We start from the raw sequence: 20522 nt of genomic DNA, 5'->3' as shown, positions 1-20522 counted from the left end.
ATTCCTTATGCCCTGAAATAAAAGCTCTTGGGAAAATTTGACACAAGAGTCTGCTGGCCTCAATAATACACAGAATATTTAAGGAGTTTTGAGACTCCTCTAGGCTTCAACCTGGGAACAAGTGTCAAGAAGCAAAAAACAGTGGAACAATATCTATAACCCTCAAATGGCGGACAACTATATTGCTACTTCTTTAAGGCTTTCACTCAACTGCAACAAAGCAGCCCCTAGCAGAGAAGGACTCCTTTAGCTTTCAAGAAAAAGGTCTGAAGGCAATTATAGTTTTTCTGATAAATGTATCCTTGCACTTCTACTCCAGAGCCACACAGCCCAGAAGCAGCTCAGGAGTATTCTGGGGCCACTACTCACTCAAACCATCATTGAGAACTTCAAGTAATGAGTGAGACACCAAGGACAACTGAGAGAATCTGATGACTTGATTATTTTCCCCCCTTTCCTGGACAGTATTGCCTCCCTTTGTAGACACCCCACATGGGAGGCAAGAAATAACTCATTGCTTTTTTTGTCCTAACTCATTTGGACCTCCTCCTTCTCTTTCATCCACCCTCCCTTTTGGTTCTTGATTAGATGCTTAGAACTGGAAGCGCAATCTCGTTTGACAAACTAGGTTGGCTGGGAAAATAATCCAGAAAGGGAAGTCCCTTAACCCAGCCCAAAGTTCAAGTTTATGGGACAGACTTCTCACCAAGATATTCTGGCCCTCCGAATAATCCAATGATGGCATCAGGCTAGCATCTCTCTCTCTCCAGTTTAATATGGTACACTTCTGTAAAGCTTCTCTTTTGGCTTCTGGAACTAAGTAGTCACAAAAGGTGGGAAATGCCTTTTATCTCCTCTAGGTAGCCTCTAATGATTCTCTCTACCATCTCTCAAAAGGTGTGGCTTAGAGTATAGGTCATGGGTTCCTGCCAAGGTCTGTCTGTCTTGGCTGCTGTAATGGGCAGGCTACTTGCTCAGGAAGCAACAAAGCACATCTGTAAACCAGGGTCCTGGAGGCCTAGGGGCAGAATCTGTTCCTCACCTCTTGGCCTAACAAGAGGGAAGAGGCTTAGGGAGCCTTACATCTTCAAGGCTTGGAGAGCTCTGCTAGGTTCCAACTGAGCTCAGAGAATAGGGCACCAAACCTTTAGGTTTCTGGCCTACCCTGCCTCTGTCCAGCTGCCTTTAAGGTTCCAAGGGAGAAAGAAGGAAAAGCCAACAGAGAATAGAGCCGGTGCACTCCCTCATTCTCCCCTCTCCCTACACTGGCTGGCTAGGCCTTGGCTAGGCCTTGGCGTCTTCCACCGGGCGGCGGACAAGCCAGTCAGCCCCCCCGCCATGCCTCCGGGAAGGTGGGCAGTGGACATGGACTGCCCTAGGCCTGGCCTCGGTGCGCCCGCGTCGCCCTCCCCCTTCCATTCCCTCTGCGCCGGCAGCGATGACATCATTCCTCCCTGACTCCGGGACCGCGGACAAGCTGTAGGATCCGCGCCCAGCAAGGGCTCCAAGCACGTAGGCCTAGTATGCTGGGGGCTCCTCCAAACAGTGGGCACTGCCGGCTACAGCGCAGCCCCGCCCCCTCTTCATCGGTTCCGGAGCTCTCGCGTCCGCGCCTCTGATTCTCCATCTCGCCGCTGCGCTCTCTCCTCCCCGGCTCCCGTACTCCAGCTTAGTCTACCTGAGCTCTCCTCCGGAGAACGGAATTCCCGGGTCCTGAATCTACTACCGGTCCCTGCCTCCGCGTTCCCATCATATCCAGCAAACTGGCGGGCAGGCCTCTCCTCCTCTACAAGCCTATCCTGGTCCCTCTTAGCCTAACTGCTCTCCCCTTCCCCCGCCCTGAGCTAAACGCCCAGGCCTCCAGCGCTAAACGCCTTCCCATCTCTCGTGCCAGCCTACTGGGCCCGCCGCCCGCGGTGCCTCATGACTGTTCGCTCCCTTTTCCAGCTGTGGGCCTCCATCAGTGTGCACCACTGTGCCCTGCTCGGTTCCATCCGACGGCGCTCCCTGTAGCTCCATTGGCCTGCCTCCTTGGACCGTGCCCTCCGTCCTTACAGGCCCCTTTGCTACCACCTCGCAGATTCTCCCACAGTTGTCCTATCCTACAGATCTCCCTCCCCAGCGATGCGTTTACATGGCTCTCTTTGCCCCCATCTGAAGGCGCCCCCTGGGTACAGACCCAAAAGCCTGATTCCCCTCCTCCCCCTCAGGCAGCACTCCCTCCCGGCCCTGACCTGCCCGCCGCCCGCCTGCCCCCTCACCAGCGGCTGCATCTCCGAGTGCGCGGTGGGCACCTGGAACCGGTCGATCTCCTCCATCATGGTGCCGGCGAGCGAGCGGGCCCGGGGCCGGGCGCGGCCAGGGACGCCAACAGGACCGCGCGGGGCGGCGGCCCCAGGAGCCGGGTGGGTGGTGCAGACTAGGCCGCCCCGGACGAGTCGGCGGGCAGGCGGCCAAGCAGATCGACGGGTGGGCGCGGGGCGGGAGGTTCGCTGGCGGGCTGAGGCCCGCGTGGCTCCGTGGGCTTGACTAGCACTACCGCGGCGGTGGAGGGGCTGAGCCGCAAGTCTGGCCTCGCCTCCTCCTCCGCCACCGCCTCCTGTCAGCAGCTCAGCCACTGCGGTGACTCGGCAACTCCACTTCCGGGTCTGGGACACCGCCTGAATGTGCATTATTCATAAGAGGCGGGGTCTGGGAGCCCCGGCCCCTCCCACATGCAGGATTTACAAATACTCTTATTATTCCTGTGGGGGCGGGACTTAGTAGAGCTGAGCTTCTCTGTCAACCCTAGTCCCACCTCCCCCTCGAGCAGGGAGGGGCGACGGAGGCGCCTGCGCCCTGGCTATCGGTTGGTTGCTGGGTAACCGCGTCAGGGCGGAGCCAATTCCCTCTTGCAAACGCGCGGAGACCCACAACGACGGCTGTCCCCAAAGAACTCCTGCTACTGGGAATTGAAGTAAAAAAGAATCCGGATTTCCTGTGCATGATCGAGGGGACAGACAAACTTCTTGTCTTCAGGCGAGGGAGCGTTTTGTAGACGCTCCAATTGTTGAGGTGCTAACTGCTTCTTTGAAGATGCCCCCGAAACAGCTGCCACGTAAGCAGGTAATACTCCAACCTGCCCTCTCTAATGAACGCTGACCTTTACCGCCAGTGATTATTGATCATACCTCTCCTACTGATCCTTCATTTTCCTTTCCCTTTTGACTCCTGACCTTCTCTTTACTTGTGACCCCGGACCTGTGTTCCCACTGACCTCTGACCCTGTACTGCTCTCTCCCACTAATCCTCACCTTCTCTCTCACACTGCCCCTGACGCACTGTTTTCTACCGCTTTTTCACTTGTCCTCCCCTCACCATACCTTTACCATACTCCACTCACTCCACAGACCCACCTTGACCAGTGCATCCTCCTTAACTTTCCATCTCACTCCCACCAGTAGGTTCCTTATTGCCCTCACATTCTTGTCCCAAAGAAATGATTTTCTCCAGCACTTTTCTTTCTATGTGACCAATGCTGGGCTAAATGTGGACACAGGCCTTTGGGAGCCCACAGAGGGAGCACAAGGAGACACAGGACAGATTATGTGCCAGAGTTTGGTTTAGATTTCCTGTGCTGGGAGACTTATGAGGAGAGACAGGTCAGGTAAAAAGGAAGAAGGGGAAGACCTTTCCCATCCTTGCCCCCACTCATACACTGCACACCCCAAACATTTTCTCCCAACTATTTCTGGAGCCTCATATGTCTCTCTTCCTTGTGAACCCCTGGCCCACTCCTGTGACTCATTCAGCCATGTGAACATTTGTGTTCTTGTTGCCACCTGGCCACATGTCATCCCTCTTCATAAGAAAACCAAGAGTCACCCCCCTTACCCACTCAGCAGACAGAGCCAGCATCATCCTAGACCGTGAGGTAAGGCCCAGCTTCTCGATGAGCCCTTTATAGTGAAGCCACTCAGTCCTCCAAGAATCACTTTTTTTTTTTTTTAGTGAGAGAGAGAGAGAGGGAGGGAGAAAGACAGGAAGGGAAAGAGATGAGAAGCATCAACTTGTAGTTGTGTTACTTTAGTTGTTCATTGATTGCTTCTCATTTGTGCTGTGACAGAGTTGGGGGGCAGGGGCTCAAGTGAGCTAGTGATTCCTTGCTCAAGCCGGTGACCTTGGAGTTTTGAATCTGGGATTTCAGTGTCTGAGGTTGATGCTCTACTCGCTGCACCACCACTGGCCAGGCAAAAATTACTTATTCTAAACCTTTTATGACTTAACACCCTGGGACTAATATGCAGTTTCTGGCTTCGTGAAGCAGGACTTCTATTTACTTATTCTAAATTTTCTTTACTCCGGGCTAGGTATTTTGAAGTTTAGAAAGCAAACTGTGTGTCTGATAAGGCGGTAGCGCAGTGGATAGAGCGTCGGACTGGGATGTGGAAGGACCCAAATTCAAGACCCCGAGGTTGCGGCTTGAGCTCGGGCTCATCTGGCTTGAGCAAAAAGTTCACTAGCTTTGACCCAAGGTCACTGGGGTTACTCAGTCTGCTGAAGGCCCGTGGTCATGGCACATATGAGAAAGCAATCAATGAACAACTACGGTGTCGCAACCAAAAACTGATGATTGATGCTTCTCATCTCTCTTCGTTTCTGTCTGTCTGTCCCTATCTATCTCTCTATCTGACTCTCTCTCTGTCCCTGTAAAAAAATTAAAAATAAAAAAAATAAAAAAAACATTAAAAAATAAAAGAAAGAAAGAAAGCAAACTGTGTCCATGCTGATTGTGACTATGTATTTTGGTCTGAACTTCTCCATATTAGCCTTTGTTCCTTTGCTTTTTTCACCCGGGCTTCTATAGCAGGTGGACTCATCTTTCTTAGATCTCTGCAACCAGGGGGAGGCTGCTTTTCTCATATGGCTATGCCCTAGTTTTATGTCAGGGTTGAACTTCATTTTGAAGCTCATGTATGTACTGTGCTTGGGCCTACTGCCTTTTAACTTACATACAGTTTGGATTGATTGATTTATCTTCTTTTCCAAGTGAGAGGAGGGGAGATAGAGAGACAGACTCCTGCATGCACCTTGACCGGGATCCACCCAGCAAACTCCATAAGGGGCCAATGCTCTGCCCATATGGGGCCATGCTACAACCGATCTATTTTTAGCATGAGGCAGAGGTACCAGGGAGCCATCCTCAGTACTGGGGCCAATGCACTCCAATCAATCAAGCTATGGCTGCAAAAAGTGAAGAGAGAGAGAGGGAGGAGGAGAAAGGAGAAGGGTGAAGGGTGAAGAAGCAGATGGTTGCTTCTCTTGTGTTCTCTGACTAGGAATCAAACCCAGAACCCCAGGACATCTACATGCTGGGCCAATGCTCTACCACTGAGCCAACTGGCCAGGGCCTCCATGCAGTTTGTTTTAAATTCATCATTACTGAGGTCTGGTTTACATACAATGAAATGGACAATTTTCATTGTACATGTTGACAAGGTTTGACAAATTTGTACATTTGTGAACACCACTACAGTCAAGATATAGGACACTTCCTCTACCCCAAAAAGTTCCTCTGTGGCTCATCCCACTCAGTTCTCCTGAACTCCCTAGCCCTAGGTAACCACTGATCTGCTTTCTGTCACTACAGATTAGATTTGTCTTTTTTAGCACTTGCAGTTTGAACAAGCTTAGGGAGAATTTTTAAGCCCATTCAGGGAGATATTAACACTGAGAGCAGAGAGAGGTGGCAACAGATAGGAGGCAGAGAGACCTGGGTCATCTGGCCCTACACACACCAGCACTTGCTCTCCTTCCCTCAGGGAAGGGTTGTTTTAGTACATTGTAAATATTAGTGGGTAGGGTGTGAGAAAAGGCTGGGTTGTGCTAGGTTCTATTCATCTCCCCCTTGTCTCAGTAAAGCCCAATCTGGGTCAGTGATGAACTGAGTGTGGAACAATCTAGAGAGGTTTGAGAGGTTATCTCTGTCCTCTGGGAACTTAGTCCAATGAGGGGAGACAGACCCAGGCATAGAAAGATAAGAGAGAATGAAATCCCTGGAACTGAGGAGGGAGACCTACATGCAGGTTAGATCAGCAGAAAAGCTTCAGGGAAGAGGCAGCTATGACTTGGATGCCTGCAGTGGAGAGGGAAGATCAGGTTTGGGTTCATTAGGGCAGTGGTCCCCAACCCCTGGGCCATGGACCGGTACCGGTTCGCAGAGAAAGAATAAATAACTTACATTATTTCCGTTTAATTTATATTTAAGTCTGAACGATGTTTTATTTTTAAAAAATGACCAGATTCCCTTTGTTACATCCATCTAAGACTCACTCTTGAAGTCTGTCTCGGTCATGTGATACATTTATCCGTCCCACCCTAAAGGCCGGTCCATGAAAATATTTTCTGACATAAAACCGGTCTGTGGCCCAAAAAAGGTTGGGGACAACTGCATTATGGGACAGAGAAGAGTTTAAACTGCACTGTTCATGTTGTTCCACTGATCAGCCCTTTCAGTGGCTCCCTCTTGCTCTTAGGATAAAGTCCCAAAAGTCCAACTTGCTTTGGCCTTTAAGGCCTTTCCAGGTTTAGCCTTTGCTACCTACCCTACATCCGATCTCACCATTGCTCTGTGAAAATTCCACAGTGACAGCACACTGAACTGCCCTCACTTCCTGGAAAGTGACAGCCACAATCTCTTTCTCCTCTAGGCCTTTGAATGCTGTTTCCTCTGCCTGCCTGACTGGTACAATCTTTTCTGTCTGTTGCCACCTGCTCCATGTCACCCTGCCCCAAATCTCTTCTTCATCTCGGTTTTTTGTTTTTTTTTTAACAGAGATAGAGAGAGAGAGTCAGAGAGAGGGATAGACAGAGACAGACAGGAATGGAGAGATGAGAAGCATCAATCATTAGTTTTTCCTTGCGCATTGCGACACATAGTTGTTCATTGATTGCTTTCTCATATGTGCCTTGACTGTGGGCCTTCAGCAGACCGAGTAACCCCTTGCTCGAGCCAGCGACCTTGGGTCCAAGTTGGTGAGCTTTTGCTCAAACCAGATGAGCCCACGTTCAAGCTGGTACCTCAGGGTCTCGAACCTGGGTCCTTGGCATCCCAGTTCGATGCTCTATCCACTGCGCCACCGCCTGGTCAGGCATCTCGTTTTTATATAATGTTTTAGACTTGCCACCATATTCTCTATGAGGGATTAAGTACCCTTTCAGGAGATAGGATTGGCTGATACCCCACCAGAATATAAACTCTGTGATGGCAAGGATCATGTTTGTTTCATTCATATTTTATTCCCTGAGCCGAACACAATGCCTAGAATATATTAAATTCTGAAAATGAGTTGAATATAAATTCTGAATGCCTCAAGATATTTTTTGGAAATTTTTCTCTGGGTGTGTTTGAAGGATAGGAAGGGGTGAGCCTGAGATGAGGAGACAAGTGAGAAGGGATAACAAGAAAATGTCACAATAGAAGCATGTTTTTCCTGCTTCATGTTAATATCTGCTTTGGCAATAGGGCTATGAATGATTCCCATTTGAACCGCTTATACCCTTGCCTTAAAAGCTGGGTGTTGGAGCCTGACCAGGCGGTGGCGCAGTGGGTAGAGCATTGGACTGGGATGCGGAAGACGCAGGTTCGAGACCCTGAGGTCGCCAGCTTGTGTGTGGGCTCATTTGGTTTGAGCAAAAGCTCACCAGCTTGAGCCCAAGGTCACTGGCTCAAGCAAGGGGTTACTCGGTCTGCTGAAGGCCCGCGGTCAAGGCACATGTGAGAAAGCAATCAATAAACAACTAAGATGTTGCAACGCGCAAGGAAAAACTAATGATTGATGCTTCTCATCTCTCCGTTCCTGTCTGTCTGTCCCTGTCTATCCCTCTCTCTGACTCTCTCTGTTGAAAAAAAAAAAAAAAAGCTGGGTGTTGGATATTAAGAGATCACAAAGAAGTAAAATACATAGTTTATCAGATGGTGTGGTGGGTGTCAAGAAGAAAAATAAAACAGGGTAATAGACTAGGAAGTTCAGGGAATCAGAAGATCATGATTTAAATATAGTGGTCAGGGAAGGCTTCACACAGGTAACATTTGATAAAGAACTGAAAGAAATAAGTTAGCTATGGGATATCTGGGGAGAAAGCATTCTAGGCAGAGGGCATAGTAAGTGTAAAGAACCTGAGTTAGTAGCTTGCTACACATGTTCTTGATCAGCAAAGAAAAGGGTGGGGGAAGTGGCAGGAAATGTCAGAGAGGTGCATCCCTCTACCTCAGAGGATTAATCAGATAACCCATGGCATATTAAATTGATCATGATGAGCCTGATGAGGCGATGGTGCAGTGGATAGAGCGTCGGACTGGGATGCGGAAGGACCCAGGTTCGAGACCCTGAGGTCGCCAGCTTGAGCGCAGGCTCATCTGGTTTGAGCAAAAAGCTCACCAACTTGGACCCAAGGTTGCTGGCTCGAGCAAGGGGTTACTCAGTCTGCTGAAAGCCCACAGTCAAGGCACATATGAGAAAGCAATCAATGAACAACTAAGGTGTTGCAACGAAAAACTGATGATTGATGCTTCTCATCCCTCTCCGTTTCTGTCTGTCCCTATCTATCCCTCTCTCTGACTCTCTCTCTGTCCCTGTAAAAATAAAAAAAATAATAAATAAATAAAAAGTTAAATTGATCATGATGAAGCTCTATGAATCATAATGGTTATTAAAATGCATGAATGTCAGGCAACACAAACCATGACCAGCTCAAAACATCACTGGGTAATGCCCCAATAACAGTGTCCTTCCTGAAAATTACAAGTATTCTAACTGGCTACATGTTTATTTGTGCTGGAGGAGCTTTGCAACTGTTGCCAAATATTGCCTGGCAGCCAGACTTCTTAGTAGAGAACTGAATTAGAGTCTTCTGTGAACTCCAGTTAAAAGCTATTTTAGTTTATGACTAACAAATTTTAGTACTCCTTTATAACTCAGCTAGTTACCATAAAAAATATGAAAGTCTAGAATTTTGCATCACTTGACTGTAAGAGCCAAAGGAAAGACTTGCATTTTTGAATCATTTTGTGGTCTTTCCAGAGACCCCTCTGAGACAACAATACTTGTAGTAATATTGATCTTGATGAGGGGTGACTAGGGTAGGGGCAAGTTGCAAAGGTTGGGTACAAGGCTAAAAGTGAGTCTTAGATAATTTAGAAATTTTTTTTAAATTTTTTTATTTATTCATTTTAGAGAGGAGAGAGAGTAGAGATTATGAGAGAGAGAAAAAGGGGGGAGGAGCAGGAAGCATCAACTCCCTTATGTGCCTTGACCAGACTAGTGCGGGGTTCTGAATCAGTGACCTCAGCGTTCCAGGTCGACGCTTTATCCACTGCGCCACCACAGGTCAGGCGATAATTCAGAAATTTTGAGTCTGGTGACTGGGCCTGGGATCCATAGAGGAGAGGACAGGAGAGGGTGAGCAGAATAAGGAAATTTGGTATGTTTCTATATGTCCAAAGTAAGATATCTCACTCTTGTGACCCTTCTCCTTAGTGTCATCCTTAAATCTTTTACCTGCCTCAAGTCCTAAATATAATCCTTTGCTCTTAATCTTCCTAAATATCTCTCAAATTAAACCATTTTTTTTTCTGTTTTTATGAAATTTTTTTTTTTCATTTTTCTGAAGCTGGAAACAGGGAGAGACAGTCAGACAGACTCCCGCATGCGCCCGACTGGGATCCACCCGGCACGCCCACCATGGGGCTATGCTCTGCCCACCAGAGAGCAATGCTCTGCCCATCCTGGGCGTCGCCATGTTGCGACCAGAGCCACTCTAGCGCCTGAGGCAGAGGCCACAGAGCCATCCCCAGCGCCCGGGCCATCTTTGCTCCAATGGAGCCTCGGCTGCGGGAGGGGAAGAGAGAGACAGAGAGGAAAGCGCGGCGGAGGGGTGGAGAAGCAAATGGGCGCTTCTCCTGTGTGCCCTGGCCGGGAATCGAACCCGGGTCCTCCACACGCTAGGCCGACGCTCTACCACTGAGCCAACCGGCCAGGGCAAATTAAACCATTTTTTCATGTTCACTGCCACCCCCTAGCCCAGCCTACAATCATCTCTTGCCCAGAGTGCTGTAAAAGCCTTGTAACTTATATTCACCTCGCCTACTCATGCCCCTTATAATCCATTCTCTACACTGCATCAAGTGATAGTTTCAAACTTTCAATCTGATTATGTCACCCTCCACTCAGAAATCTTCAATATCTTACCATTGCTCTTAGGATAGGGACCAAATTTTTAGATAACCCTTCAGGTGTCTGTATAGGCTGAGGTCTGCTTGGGCCTCTAAGCCTTAACTTATACCATTTCCCCCCTATTTTTGCTGTACTTCAGTTCTATATGCTATCCCCTCTTTTTGGAACACTCTTCACACCTTCCCTCACACATGTATTCACTCCTAAAACTTCAGCCCAAACATCCATCCCTGTAACCTTATATAATCCCTATAACTCCAATGCCTCCTGCCTTGTTAACGAAGATAGGGTTTATGTTCCTATGTTATATAGTTTCATTGCTCTTGATCCTTTCTTCTGTAGCATGCATCACAATGTATAATTATTCACTTGTTTGTGTAGTTATTTGATCATTATATGTCTCTCCTATTACACTGGAGCTCCTGGAGAGCAGGGCTTCACATTTGTATTCTCAGTTCCTAATACAGTGGTCATCACATCAGAAACTTTTTTTTTTTAACTTAGGATGGGTCTTTTTATTTTTATTTTTTTATTTTATTTATTCATTTTTAGAGAGGACAGAGAGAGGGAGAGAGAGGAGAGAGAGACAGAGAGAGAGAGAAGGGGGAGGAAGCATCAACTCCCATATGTGCCTTGACCAGGCAAGCCCAGGGTTTCAAACCAGCGACCTCAGCATTTCCAGGTCGACGCTTTATCCACTGCGCCACCACAGGTCAGGCCACATCAGAAACTTTCAATAAATGATTATTGAATGAATGATGGAATGTGTTTGGGGAAGTAGCATAGAGTGCTATGGAAACATGGGGTAGGAGGCCCTATAACAGATTCTGGGAGAATCAGGAAACACTTCTAGGAGGAACATCATGATTGAAGATTTGGACATAGGAAGGAGTCCAAAATGTCAGATAAACCCTGGCCAGATAGCTCGATTGATTAGAGCATTGTCCTGAAGCATAGAGATTGCGGGTTTGATCCTTGGTCAGGGCACATACAGGAACAGATCAATGTTTCTGTCTCTCTCTCTCTTTTTCACTCAAATGAATTAATCAATAAACAAACAAACTAAAAACAAAATAAGGAATGAGTAGAGAAGTTAGATGACAACAAGGAAGAATAATGTCCCAGAAGTCTAAGGAAGAGCATGTTTATAATGAGTTTATAATGTTTATAGAGTATGTGGTCAGCCAGGTTGCATGCTGCTAAGAGGTCAATGAAGATAAGAACTAGACATATAGTAATAGTAAGTTACTGGGGACCTTGGAAAGATCAATTGCAGAGGTAAAAGCCAGACTGGATTGAGCTAAGAAGGCAGTTAAGGCCCAGGCATCCCCAAACTACGGCCTGCGGGCCGCACGTGGCCACCTGAAACCATTTATACAGCTCCCGCCGCACTTCTGGAAAGGAGCACCTCTTTCACTGGTGGTCAGTGAGAGGAGCACTGTATGTGGCGGCCCCCCAACGGTCTGAGGGACAGTGAACTGGCCCCCTGTGTAAAAAGTTTGGGGACCCTGAAACTTAAATATGTTATATGCTGAGAGGAGGAACCCTGGCATAGACATTAGAAGTTTAAGATGCAGACAGATGAAATAATGGGTAGAGCCAAATTTCTGAGGAGGTGGGAGTGGATGAGTTATGGACAGAAGGTAGAATGCTTTGTAACAGGATAGGAGAAAAGAGAAGGAATGAATGCAGATGATGATAATTCAGAGCTTTAGTGGCAGGGAAGTTGAGAAAGTTTTCTCTCCTCTTCCCCTAGTAGTGTTATGGAATTCCTTCTGGAAGTGATAACTAGAAAACAAATTTTGCCAATGGCTGTTCCATTTTGTTATGATTACAGTCATGCTATTTTCAGAGTTATGGTCTGAGGTTTGTCATGCACAATTATCAGATTACAAAACAGCTGTGAGCATTTGAGGCCAGAACTTGGTCTCCTCCCCTGTTTGCTGTGGAGCCTCACGCATTGTTAGTACTCAGTACGTGCCAGGTACTCAAATAATAAAGGCAAAGAGCTCTTGTGCTTATCCTTGGGCTTTGCAGCCTGCAAGCTCATGCTGAAGAGTAATTTTGATTCTCTGGCTCCAGCTGTGACCAAGCCACATGAAATTGTTTTCTGTCAGTTAGGAATTTGTAGGGAGTGTTCCATCTTCCCAATTGCTGAGACAGAGTTGTATGGATGAAGCAAGCAAAGGACACGGTTATTGACCAAACTTCAGTGTCACTGCTTTGTGTCTCACAACACTTTGTCCTACTAATAGAGTCACTGGATTCTGGTTTGTATGATGGGTTCATGTGCTCCATTTATCTCACTCCTAGGTTGAGAATCCCTAAAGTGGGACCAACTCAACTTTGGTTCTTCTTTAGCTACTATCCTAGTATCTGGTGCACAGTAAATGCTTAATAAATATTGGATGAATGAATAATGACTGAGTGAATTCATTGATGAGTCAATAAATGGATAATGAAAAGGTACATACTGCAATATTCTGAACACTAAATTTTCCTAGGCTTGCAGAGGAAGCAGTTCAGGCTTTCTTCATCCTAGTCAAAACAGCCTAATTCTGTTAATTAATGTGGAGATCTACTCCTGATGATAAGCTTATTTTCCTACTTTTATTTTTGCTTAACATCCATTTTCTCATGTTTATATTCCATGTGTCACATCTTACATCTCATATCTTGCTTTGGGACAAATTTGAATATAAATGGGTAAAAAAAATCTGCTGATTCCTGGACAGTTATGTGGTTCCAAGCCTCCATATCTTTATTAATGATCTTGTTCCCTCTGCCCAGAATGCCCAAGTCTTTCTTAATTCTCCTGCCCTTTATGGGCCTGGAAAACTCTAAGGCATGTATATATGAGTCAAGCTCTTTAAGTTTCAAAAAACAGAGGCTCATTTAAGTTACCTCAAGTAAAGGGTGGATGTGGATGAAGGGGAAAAGTGTATATGCTGGGGGTTGTGTGTGGGTATTATGAATACTTAGAGAGCCTAGAATTGGAATTGGAGAACTATTGGTTCTGAAATGGGATGTACTCCATATCTTTCATGGCCTCTCTACTTCTTTTAGCAAATATGTTTCATGCCCTATTTTTATTTCCCAACCAGCCAAGTTTTCTATGGTTTTTGATAAACACACTTTAGTCTGTTTGCAGATTATCAGAGCCACTCCAGCCTCTCTCTACCTCACAAGCATCTCCATCAACATCTCCATCCAACCACCAGCTCTCTCTGTAGTCCATTTCATGCTCTTGGAGAAGGAATCTTTTTTTTTTTTTTTTTTTTACATTTCTAAGGTTTATATCCAGTATGAGTTTGGTGTTTTTTTTTTGTTTTGTTTTGTTTTTGACAGAGACAGAGAGAGAGTCAGAGAAAGGGACAGACAGGGACAGACAGACAGGCAGGGAGAAAGATGCGAAGCATCCATTCTTCATTGTGGCACCTTAGTTGTTCATTGATTGCTTTCTCATGAGAAGGAATCTGATTGATGCCAGCTCATCTGTTTATGCTGTGCTGTATCCAGGAGGAACAAGATCCTATGGCTCTCCTAACAGGTAAAGCCGTGAGCAGGACAGATTTCCTTAGAAGAAAGTGTGATCTTTCCTTGGATCCTCTTGTACAAGGTATAACCTTTACTCCAACATAACTTATACATTGTTTCTGGTAAATCTCTTTCTCATACATTGTGCAGGAAGGGCCTCAGATTTTATTCCAGCCCAATGTCTACATTCAGGGCTATTTATATTACAAGAGGCTTTGTCCTTTACATAGCCTTTATTGTGGGGTATTTAAAAAAAAAAGCATGTTTCTGCAATAAATTTTAAAATGCAGCACATTTTATATATGACTTTTAAAGACCTTGACATATGGGACTTATATTCTGGCTGTGCAGGAACAATTCATATTGAATTTGCCCTTCCACTATAAACAACTCTAATCCTAGACACAATATATGAAGCAACTGTATTAAGCATTCCCTTCCAGCACTGATTCCCGAAGGAAGGGCAGCACCCAACATGAGTTATGTGTTTATCCTCACTTTCTGTCTGAGACAATTTTATATATATATATATATTTTAAGATTTTATTTATTCATTATAGAGAGGAGAGAGAGAGAGAGAGAGAGAGAGAGAGAGAGAGAGAGAGAGAAGGGGGAGGAGCAGGAAGCATCAACTCCCATATGTGCCTTGACCAGGCAAGCCCAGAGTTTTGAACTGGCAACCTCAGTGTTTCCAGGTTGACGCTTTATCCACTGCACCACCACAGGTCAGGCTATATATATATATATTTTTTAAGTGTTCAAACATGTTTATGTTAACTTGGTTTTTGTTTTTTTTAATAAATAAATTTTTATTAAATTTAATGGGGTGACATCAATAAATCAGGGTACATATATTCAAAGAAAACATGTCCAGGTTACCTTGTCATTCAATTATGTTGCATACCCATCACCCAAAGTCAGATTGTCCTTCGTCGCCTACTATCTAGTTTTCTTTGTGCCCCTCCCCTCCCCCTCCCCCTCTCCCTTTTCCCTTCCCCCCGCCCCCCATAACCACACTCTTGTCCATGACTCTTAGTCTCATTTTTATGTCCCACCAATGTATGGAATCCTGCAGTTCTTGTTTTTTTCTGATTTACTTATTTCACTCCGTGTAATGTGATCAAGATCCCACCATTTTGTTGTAAGTGATCCGATGTCATCATTTCTTATGGCTGAATAGTATACCATGGTGTATATGTGCCACATCTTCTTTATACAGTCTTTTTTTTTTTTACAGTGATTAAAGCCTTTAAGCAAACTCTTGGCCAATACAGCAAGAATCCATAAAAAAGTAGTGTCCTTAACATGTTCACCAAGTCCAAGTTGGCCCTAACACCATGCCAAATCCCTGAAAAATGCAACCCAACCCCAGTTCAGTCTGTTAGGAGCTGTCACAGGGAGCAGGAGTCCAGGAAAAGTCCACATCCAGGAAAAGTCTGCATGGTACTGGAATTGTTGTCACAATTCTATACTTTGCAGCTCACGTCCAAGTCCCAATGACTGCTGCTTCTATCTGGTAATGATTCAGGTAGACTGGAAAAGCCATATGGAGCATGTGTGGAGATGGAGCTTCTGTTCTCCTCTGCCTGGAGAGATGAGACCAGGTTGCTTTTCCCTAGAGCTCTGCGACTGTGGCTTGGTAAAGAGAACCTTGGGATACACTAAGCTGAGTGGCAAGGTAGATTCATAATAGAAGTTGGCAAAAGGGGGAAAGAGAGCTCTAAATTAGGAGTAGGTCCCAGCCTGAAATATGAGTGGGGCACTGAGGTAGGAGGAATAAAGGAAACACTATATATTAAACAAAGCAGCAGGAAATAGGACCATCAACACCCACAACAGAGATCTTCGAGGGAAGAATAAAAAACCTGACTATTCAGGCAAGACATAGTTAAGTGGCCCTTGTGCAAATGAGATCAGTTTACCTGCTTCTTGGAAGAAATATCCTAGGCTCATCCACAGTGTCGTAGATGGGGCCGACAGCCCTGGGCACCTTCAGCCTTCAGTGGCAAACCCCAGCATTCTGGGCAAGGTTAGGTCATAGATGGCTGGAGCAGGGCTGGAAGAGACTGAACCCTCTCTTAGAGGAGCGAGGGGGAAGCCTACCTTCCAGTGTTCCTGTTTCCTCATAACAGAGGCATGTAAGTCTGGCAGACTTTAGCTCAATGACCTTCCTTTCCAACTATTGAAGCAGGGCCCAGATGGCATCCTATGAGACCCCTTTGGGGCATTGGAGCCTTTAAGGGCGTATCCTAAAAGCTGGTAGTTCCCCTGATCTCTATTGGGCTTTTTCTGCCTCTTAGTATCTTAAAAGCCATGCTCAGAAGATCTTGCTGAAGGGTTTGAGGATCCCCATCTGCCTATATAACTGAGACAATTTTTTGATTGTGGTTCAGGAACATGGATCCAAAGGTGAACATGATGACACTAATGAGATAACCCAGATGTTGGAATTAGCAAACAGTGACTTTAAGGCAGCTGTTATAAATATATTTATAGACTTAAAGAAAATGTTGAGTTAATGGATGGGAAATCTAATCAGAAAAATTGAAACAATAAAAAATATATATTAGAAATGAATAATGTATTGTATGGGCCTAACAGCTAAATATGAAGGTGGATCTACTAAAATTATCCAATCTGAAGAACAGAGAGAAACAAGATTTAAAAACAAAAAAGGCCCTGCCTGACCTGTGGTGGTGCAGTGGATAAAGCATCAACCTGGAACACTGAAGTCACCAGTTCAAAGCCCTGGCTTCCATGGTCAAGGCACATATGGGAGTGGATGCTTCCTGCTCCAATCCCCCATTCTTTTTCTCTCTCTCTCTTCTCTCTAAAATGAATAAATAAAATCTTAAAAAAAAAAAAAAAAAAAGCCCTGGCCGGATAACTTGGTTGATTAAAGTGCCATCCCAAAGCATGGTGGTTGTTGGTTCAATCCACAGTCAAGGCATGTACAGAAACAGATCAATGTTCCTGTCTGTCTTTCTCCCTTCTTCTCTCTCTAAAATCAATAAATAAATGTTAAAAAAGAAAAAAAGAACTTTAGTGACCTGTGGCAATATGTCATATAAGTATTTGGAACATGTACATAGTTGCAGTACCAGAATGAAATAGAGAAGGGGAAAAAATACTTGAAGACATAATGGTCAAAATTTTTCAAAATTTGATGGAAAACATAGTATTAACAGAAGTTCAGTAAGCCCCAAGAAAAAGAAATACAAATAAAACCACACGTAGGTCCCTCATAGTCAAAATACTAAAAACCAAAGATAAAAATAAAATCTTGAAAATAGCTAGAGAAGCCTGGCCTGTGGTGGCATGGTGGATAAAGTGTCAATCTGGAATGCTGAGGTCACTGGTCTGAAACTGCCTTGCCTGTTCAAGGCACATATGACAAGCAACAAGCAAGCAATGAACAACTAAAATGAAGCAACTAAGAGTTGATAACTTCTCGCTCCCCCTCCCTCTCCTCTCTCTGTAAAATCAATAAATAAAATCTTAAAAAAGAAAGAAAGAGAAAGAGAAAATAGCCAAAGAAAAACGACACATTGCACACAGGGGAATAATTATATGATTATGGTTGACTTATCACTGTAAACAATGAAGGTCAGAAGACAATGGAATGACATGTTTAAAGCACTGAAAAAATTACTGTCAATCTAGAATTCTATATCTAGCAAAAATAACCCTAAAAAAAACCCACCAGGAGGGTAAAATAAATAGATGTTCAGATAAAGTAAAGCTGAGAGAATTTGTCATCAGTAGACCTTTACTACAAGAAGTATTAAATGAAATTCTTTAGGCTGAAGGAAAATAATACCTGATGGAAGCTCTATCTGTAGGAAGGACCAAAAAGTACTGGAAATAGTAAACATATGGCTAAAAATAAAAGACTAGCTTTTTTCTTGTTACTTAAAAGACATATGACTGATTAAAGCAAAAATAATACCATTGTAAGGTAGGGCATATACTGTACCTAGAAATAAAATGCGTGACAACAATAGGGCAAAGAGTAAGGTGGTGGTGGTAAATGGAATTAATATGTTGTAAGATTATTACATTGTGAAATAGAAAGTGGTATGATATTTATTTATTCTTAGTATACTATGGTAAGTTTAGGATGCATACTGTAAACCTTAGAGCAACCATTAAAAGGCACAGTTAAAAAGCCAGTAGAGAAAATAAAACACTAAAAACCTCAACACAAAATAAGGCAGAAGATGAACAGAGGAACAAAAGCATGTGGTAAAACAAAAAACAAAGAGCAACATGGTAAAGACCAATACTTTTAATTAAAAGGCAGAGTTTATCAGGTAAGGTAAGAAAAAAGCAAGACTCAACTATATGCTGCCTATAAGGAGATAGAGTTTAAATGTGAAGACATAGAAAGGGTGAAAATACAAGAGTGGAGCCTGACCAGGTGGTGGCACAGTGAATAAAGCATTGAACTGGGATGCAGATGGCCCAGGTTTGAAACTCCGAGATCATCAGCTTGAGTGCAGGCTCATCTGGTTTGAGCAAGGCTCACCAGCCTAAGCCCAAGGTTGCTGGCTTGAGCAATGGGTCACTCAGTCTGCTGTAGCCCCTCAGTCAAGGCACATATGAGAAAGCAATCAATGAGCAACTAAGGAGCTGCAACAAAGAGTTCATGCTTCTCATTTCTCTTCCTTCCTGTCTGTCTGTCCCTATCTGTCCCTCTCTCTGTCACTGTCACACACACACACAGAGTGGAAAAAATATATTGTGCAAATGTAAAGCATATGAAAGCGGTGTAATTATAGTATTATCAGAACTCAGTAGGCATCAAGACAAGAAGTATTCCCAAAAATAAATAAGGACATTTTATAATGATAAAGGGTCAATTTAAGATGAGAAATGTTCTATTAATAGAACTTCAAGCTATCTGAATAAAAATCTGACAGAACTATAGGGAGTAATAGAAAAATACACAGTGATGGTTGGTGATTTTTAACACTCTTTTCTCAGTAATTGAAAGGTAAAGATCTGTTAACCAGCTTGACCTACTTAACAGGTATATAACACTACCACCAAGAAATGTAGAATGAAAATTATACCCGAGAACTATAGAATGTTTATAAAAATAGACTATATACTAGGACATAAAATAAGTCTTAGTACATTTAAAAAGATTAAAACCTGAGAGATTTTAACTCAATTCAAACATCCCTCCATAAAAGAATCTCAGCATATTATGAATAGTTTGACCAAAATAGAATTAAATTAAAAATAAATAGCAGTATATTTTAAATACCCAAATATTTAGAAATTAAATAACATACTTCTAAATAATGCTTGTCAAAAAAGCACAAGGGGACTTACCTGTGGTGGCGCAATGGATAGAGTGCTGACCTGGAACACTAAGGTTGCCAGTTAGAAACCCTGGGCTTGCCTGGTCAAGGCACATATGGGAGTGGATACTTCCTGCTCCTATCACTTTCTCTCTCTCTCTCTCTCTCTCTCTCTGAAAAATGAATAAATAAAATCTTAAAAAAACTATGTAATAAAATACACAAGGGAATTTAAACCATTTTTAATTGAATGGTAATGAAAATATCACAAATTGTGAGGAGCTGCTAAAGTTGCACTAAATGAAAACGTATAGCTTTAAATGTCTATTTCAGAAAATAAGAAAGATTTAAAATCAATGTTCTAAGTTTCTACCTTAAGAAAATAGAAAAAGATGAGCGATTTAAAGCCAAAATAATAAAAGCAAGATATTTCATTAATTTCATTTACTTTATAATTTCATTTATTTTATTGTTTCATAGAAACAATGAGAGAAAAACAATAGAGAAAATGAACAAAGCCAGAAGTTGGTTCTTTGAAAAGATTAATAAAATTCATATAACCTATCAGGCCTTATCAAGATAAAAAAGAAAGCACAATAGCCAATATTAGGGATGAAAAATGAGATACCACTACAGATCCGCAGCTATTAAAAAGGATATTAAAAAATACTATCAACAACTTTATGGCAATAAATTTTAAAACTTAGATAGAATGAACAAATTGCTTAAAAACACGATTTTCCATAATTGATACAAGAGGAAATGGAAAATATGAAAACCCCATACCTATTAAAAGAGATTGAATTTATAATTTAAAACCTCTCCACAAAGAAACTACAGTCCCAAATGGTTTCATTGCATCTGATATGTTAGAAATAAATAGCACTAATATTACACAAAGTCTTACAGAAAATGGAGGAAAATTAAACAAGACTCACTCATTTGATGATGCCAAAAAAAAAAAAAACCCCAACTATTATATAAAAATCAAAGCTATTATAAAAAAAGAAAATGACAGGTCAATATTTCTCATGAAAGTAGATGCAAAAAAAATCAACAAAATATCAGCAACTCTGTTCCAGCAATATATAAAAAGAATAATATATCAGGCCAACTGAGGTTTATCCAAATACTGCAAAGTTAGCTGAACATTAAAAAAATTGTTCAAGCCTGACCAGGCAGTGGCGCAGTGGATAGAGTGTCAGACTGGGATGCGGAGGACCCAGGTTCGAGACCCCAAGGTCGCCAGCTTCAGCATGGGCTCATCTGTTTTGAGCAGAGCTCACCAGCTTGAACCCAAGGTCCCTGGCTCCAGCAAGGGGTTACTCAGTCTGCTGTAGCCCCATGGTCAAGGCACATATGAAAAAGCAATCAATGAGCAACTAAGGTGTCACAACAAAAAACTAATGATTGATGCTTCTCATCTCTCTTCGTTCCTGTCTGTCCCTCTCTCTCTCTCTCT

The 20522-nt window shown here is 43.6% G+C and overlaps 2 protein-coding genes across 3 annotated transcripts in view; one reads left to right on the top strand and one right to left on the bottom strand.

Annotated features, from left to right (window-relative positions):
• The window catches only part of FAM219A (family with sequence similarity 219 member A), a 52904-nt gene extending 50272 nt beyond the window's left edge, over positions 1-2632 (bottom strand). Inside the window, exon 1 of one of the 2 annotated variants that reach the window (XM_066256883.1) lies at positions 2262-2632. In XM_066256883.1, the coding sequence (XP_066112980.1) occupies positions 2262-2321 (60 nt within the window). In that variant the 5' untranslated portion in view covers positions 2322-2632. The remainder of the gene's footprint in view (positions 1-2261) is intronic. The other variant, XM_066256882.1, reaches the window with a different exon arrangement.
• A 272-nt stretch (positions 2633-2904) lies between these two features.
• The window catches only part of DNAI1 (dynein axonemal intermediate chain 1), a 77083-nt gene continuing 59465 nt past the window's right edge, over positions 2905-20522 (top strand). The window contains exon 1 of the mRNA XM_066254711.1: positions 2905-3105. Coding sequence (XP_066110808.1) covers positions 3076-3105 — 30 coding nt within the window. The 5' untranslated portion in view covers positions 2905-3075. The remainder of the gene's footprint in view (positions 3106-20522) is intronic.

Source organism: Saccopteryx bilineata, chromosome 2, assembly GCF_036850765.1.
Source record: "Saccopteryx bilineata isolate mSacBil1 chromosome 2, mSacBil1_pri_phased_curated, whole genome shotgun sequence".
NCBI classification, from domain to species: Eukaryota; Metazoa; Chordata; class Mammalia; order Chiroptera; family Emballonuridae; genus Saccopteryx; species Saccopteryx bilineata.
The sequence above is the reverse complement of the archived record's forward strand: the minus strand, read 5'-3'. Positions and strand labels throughout refer to the sequence as shown.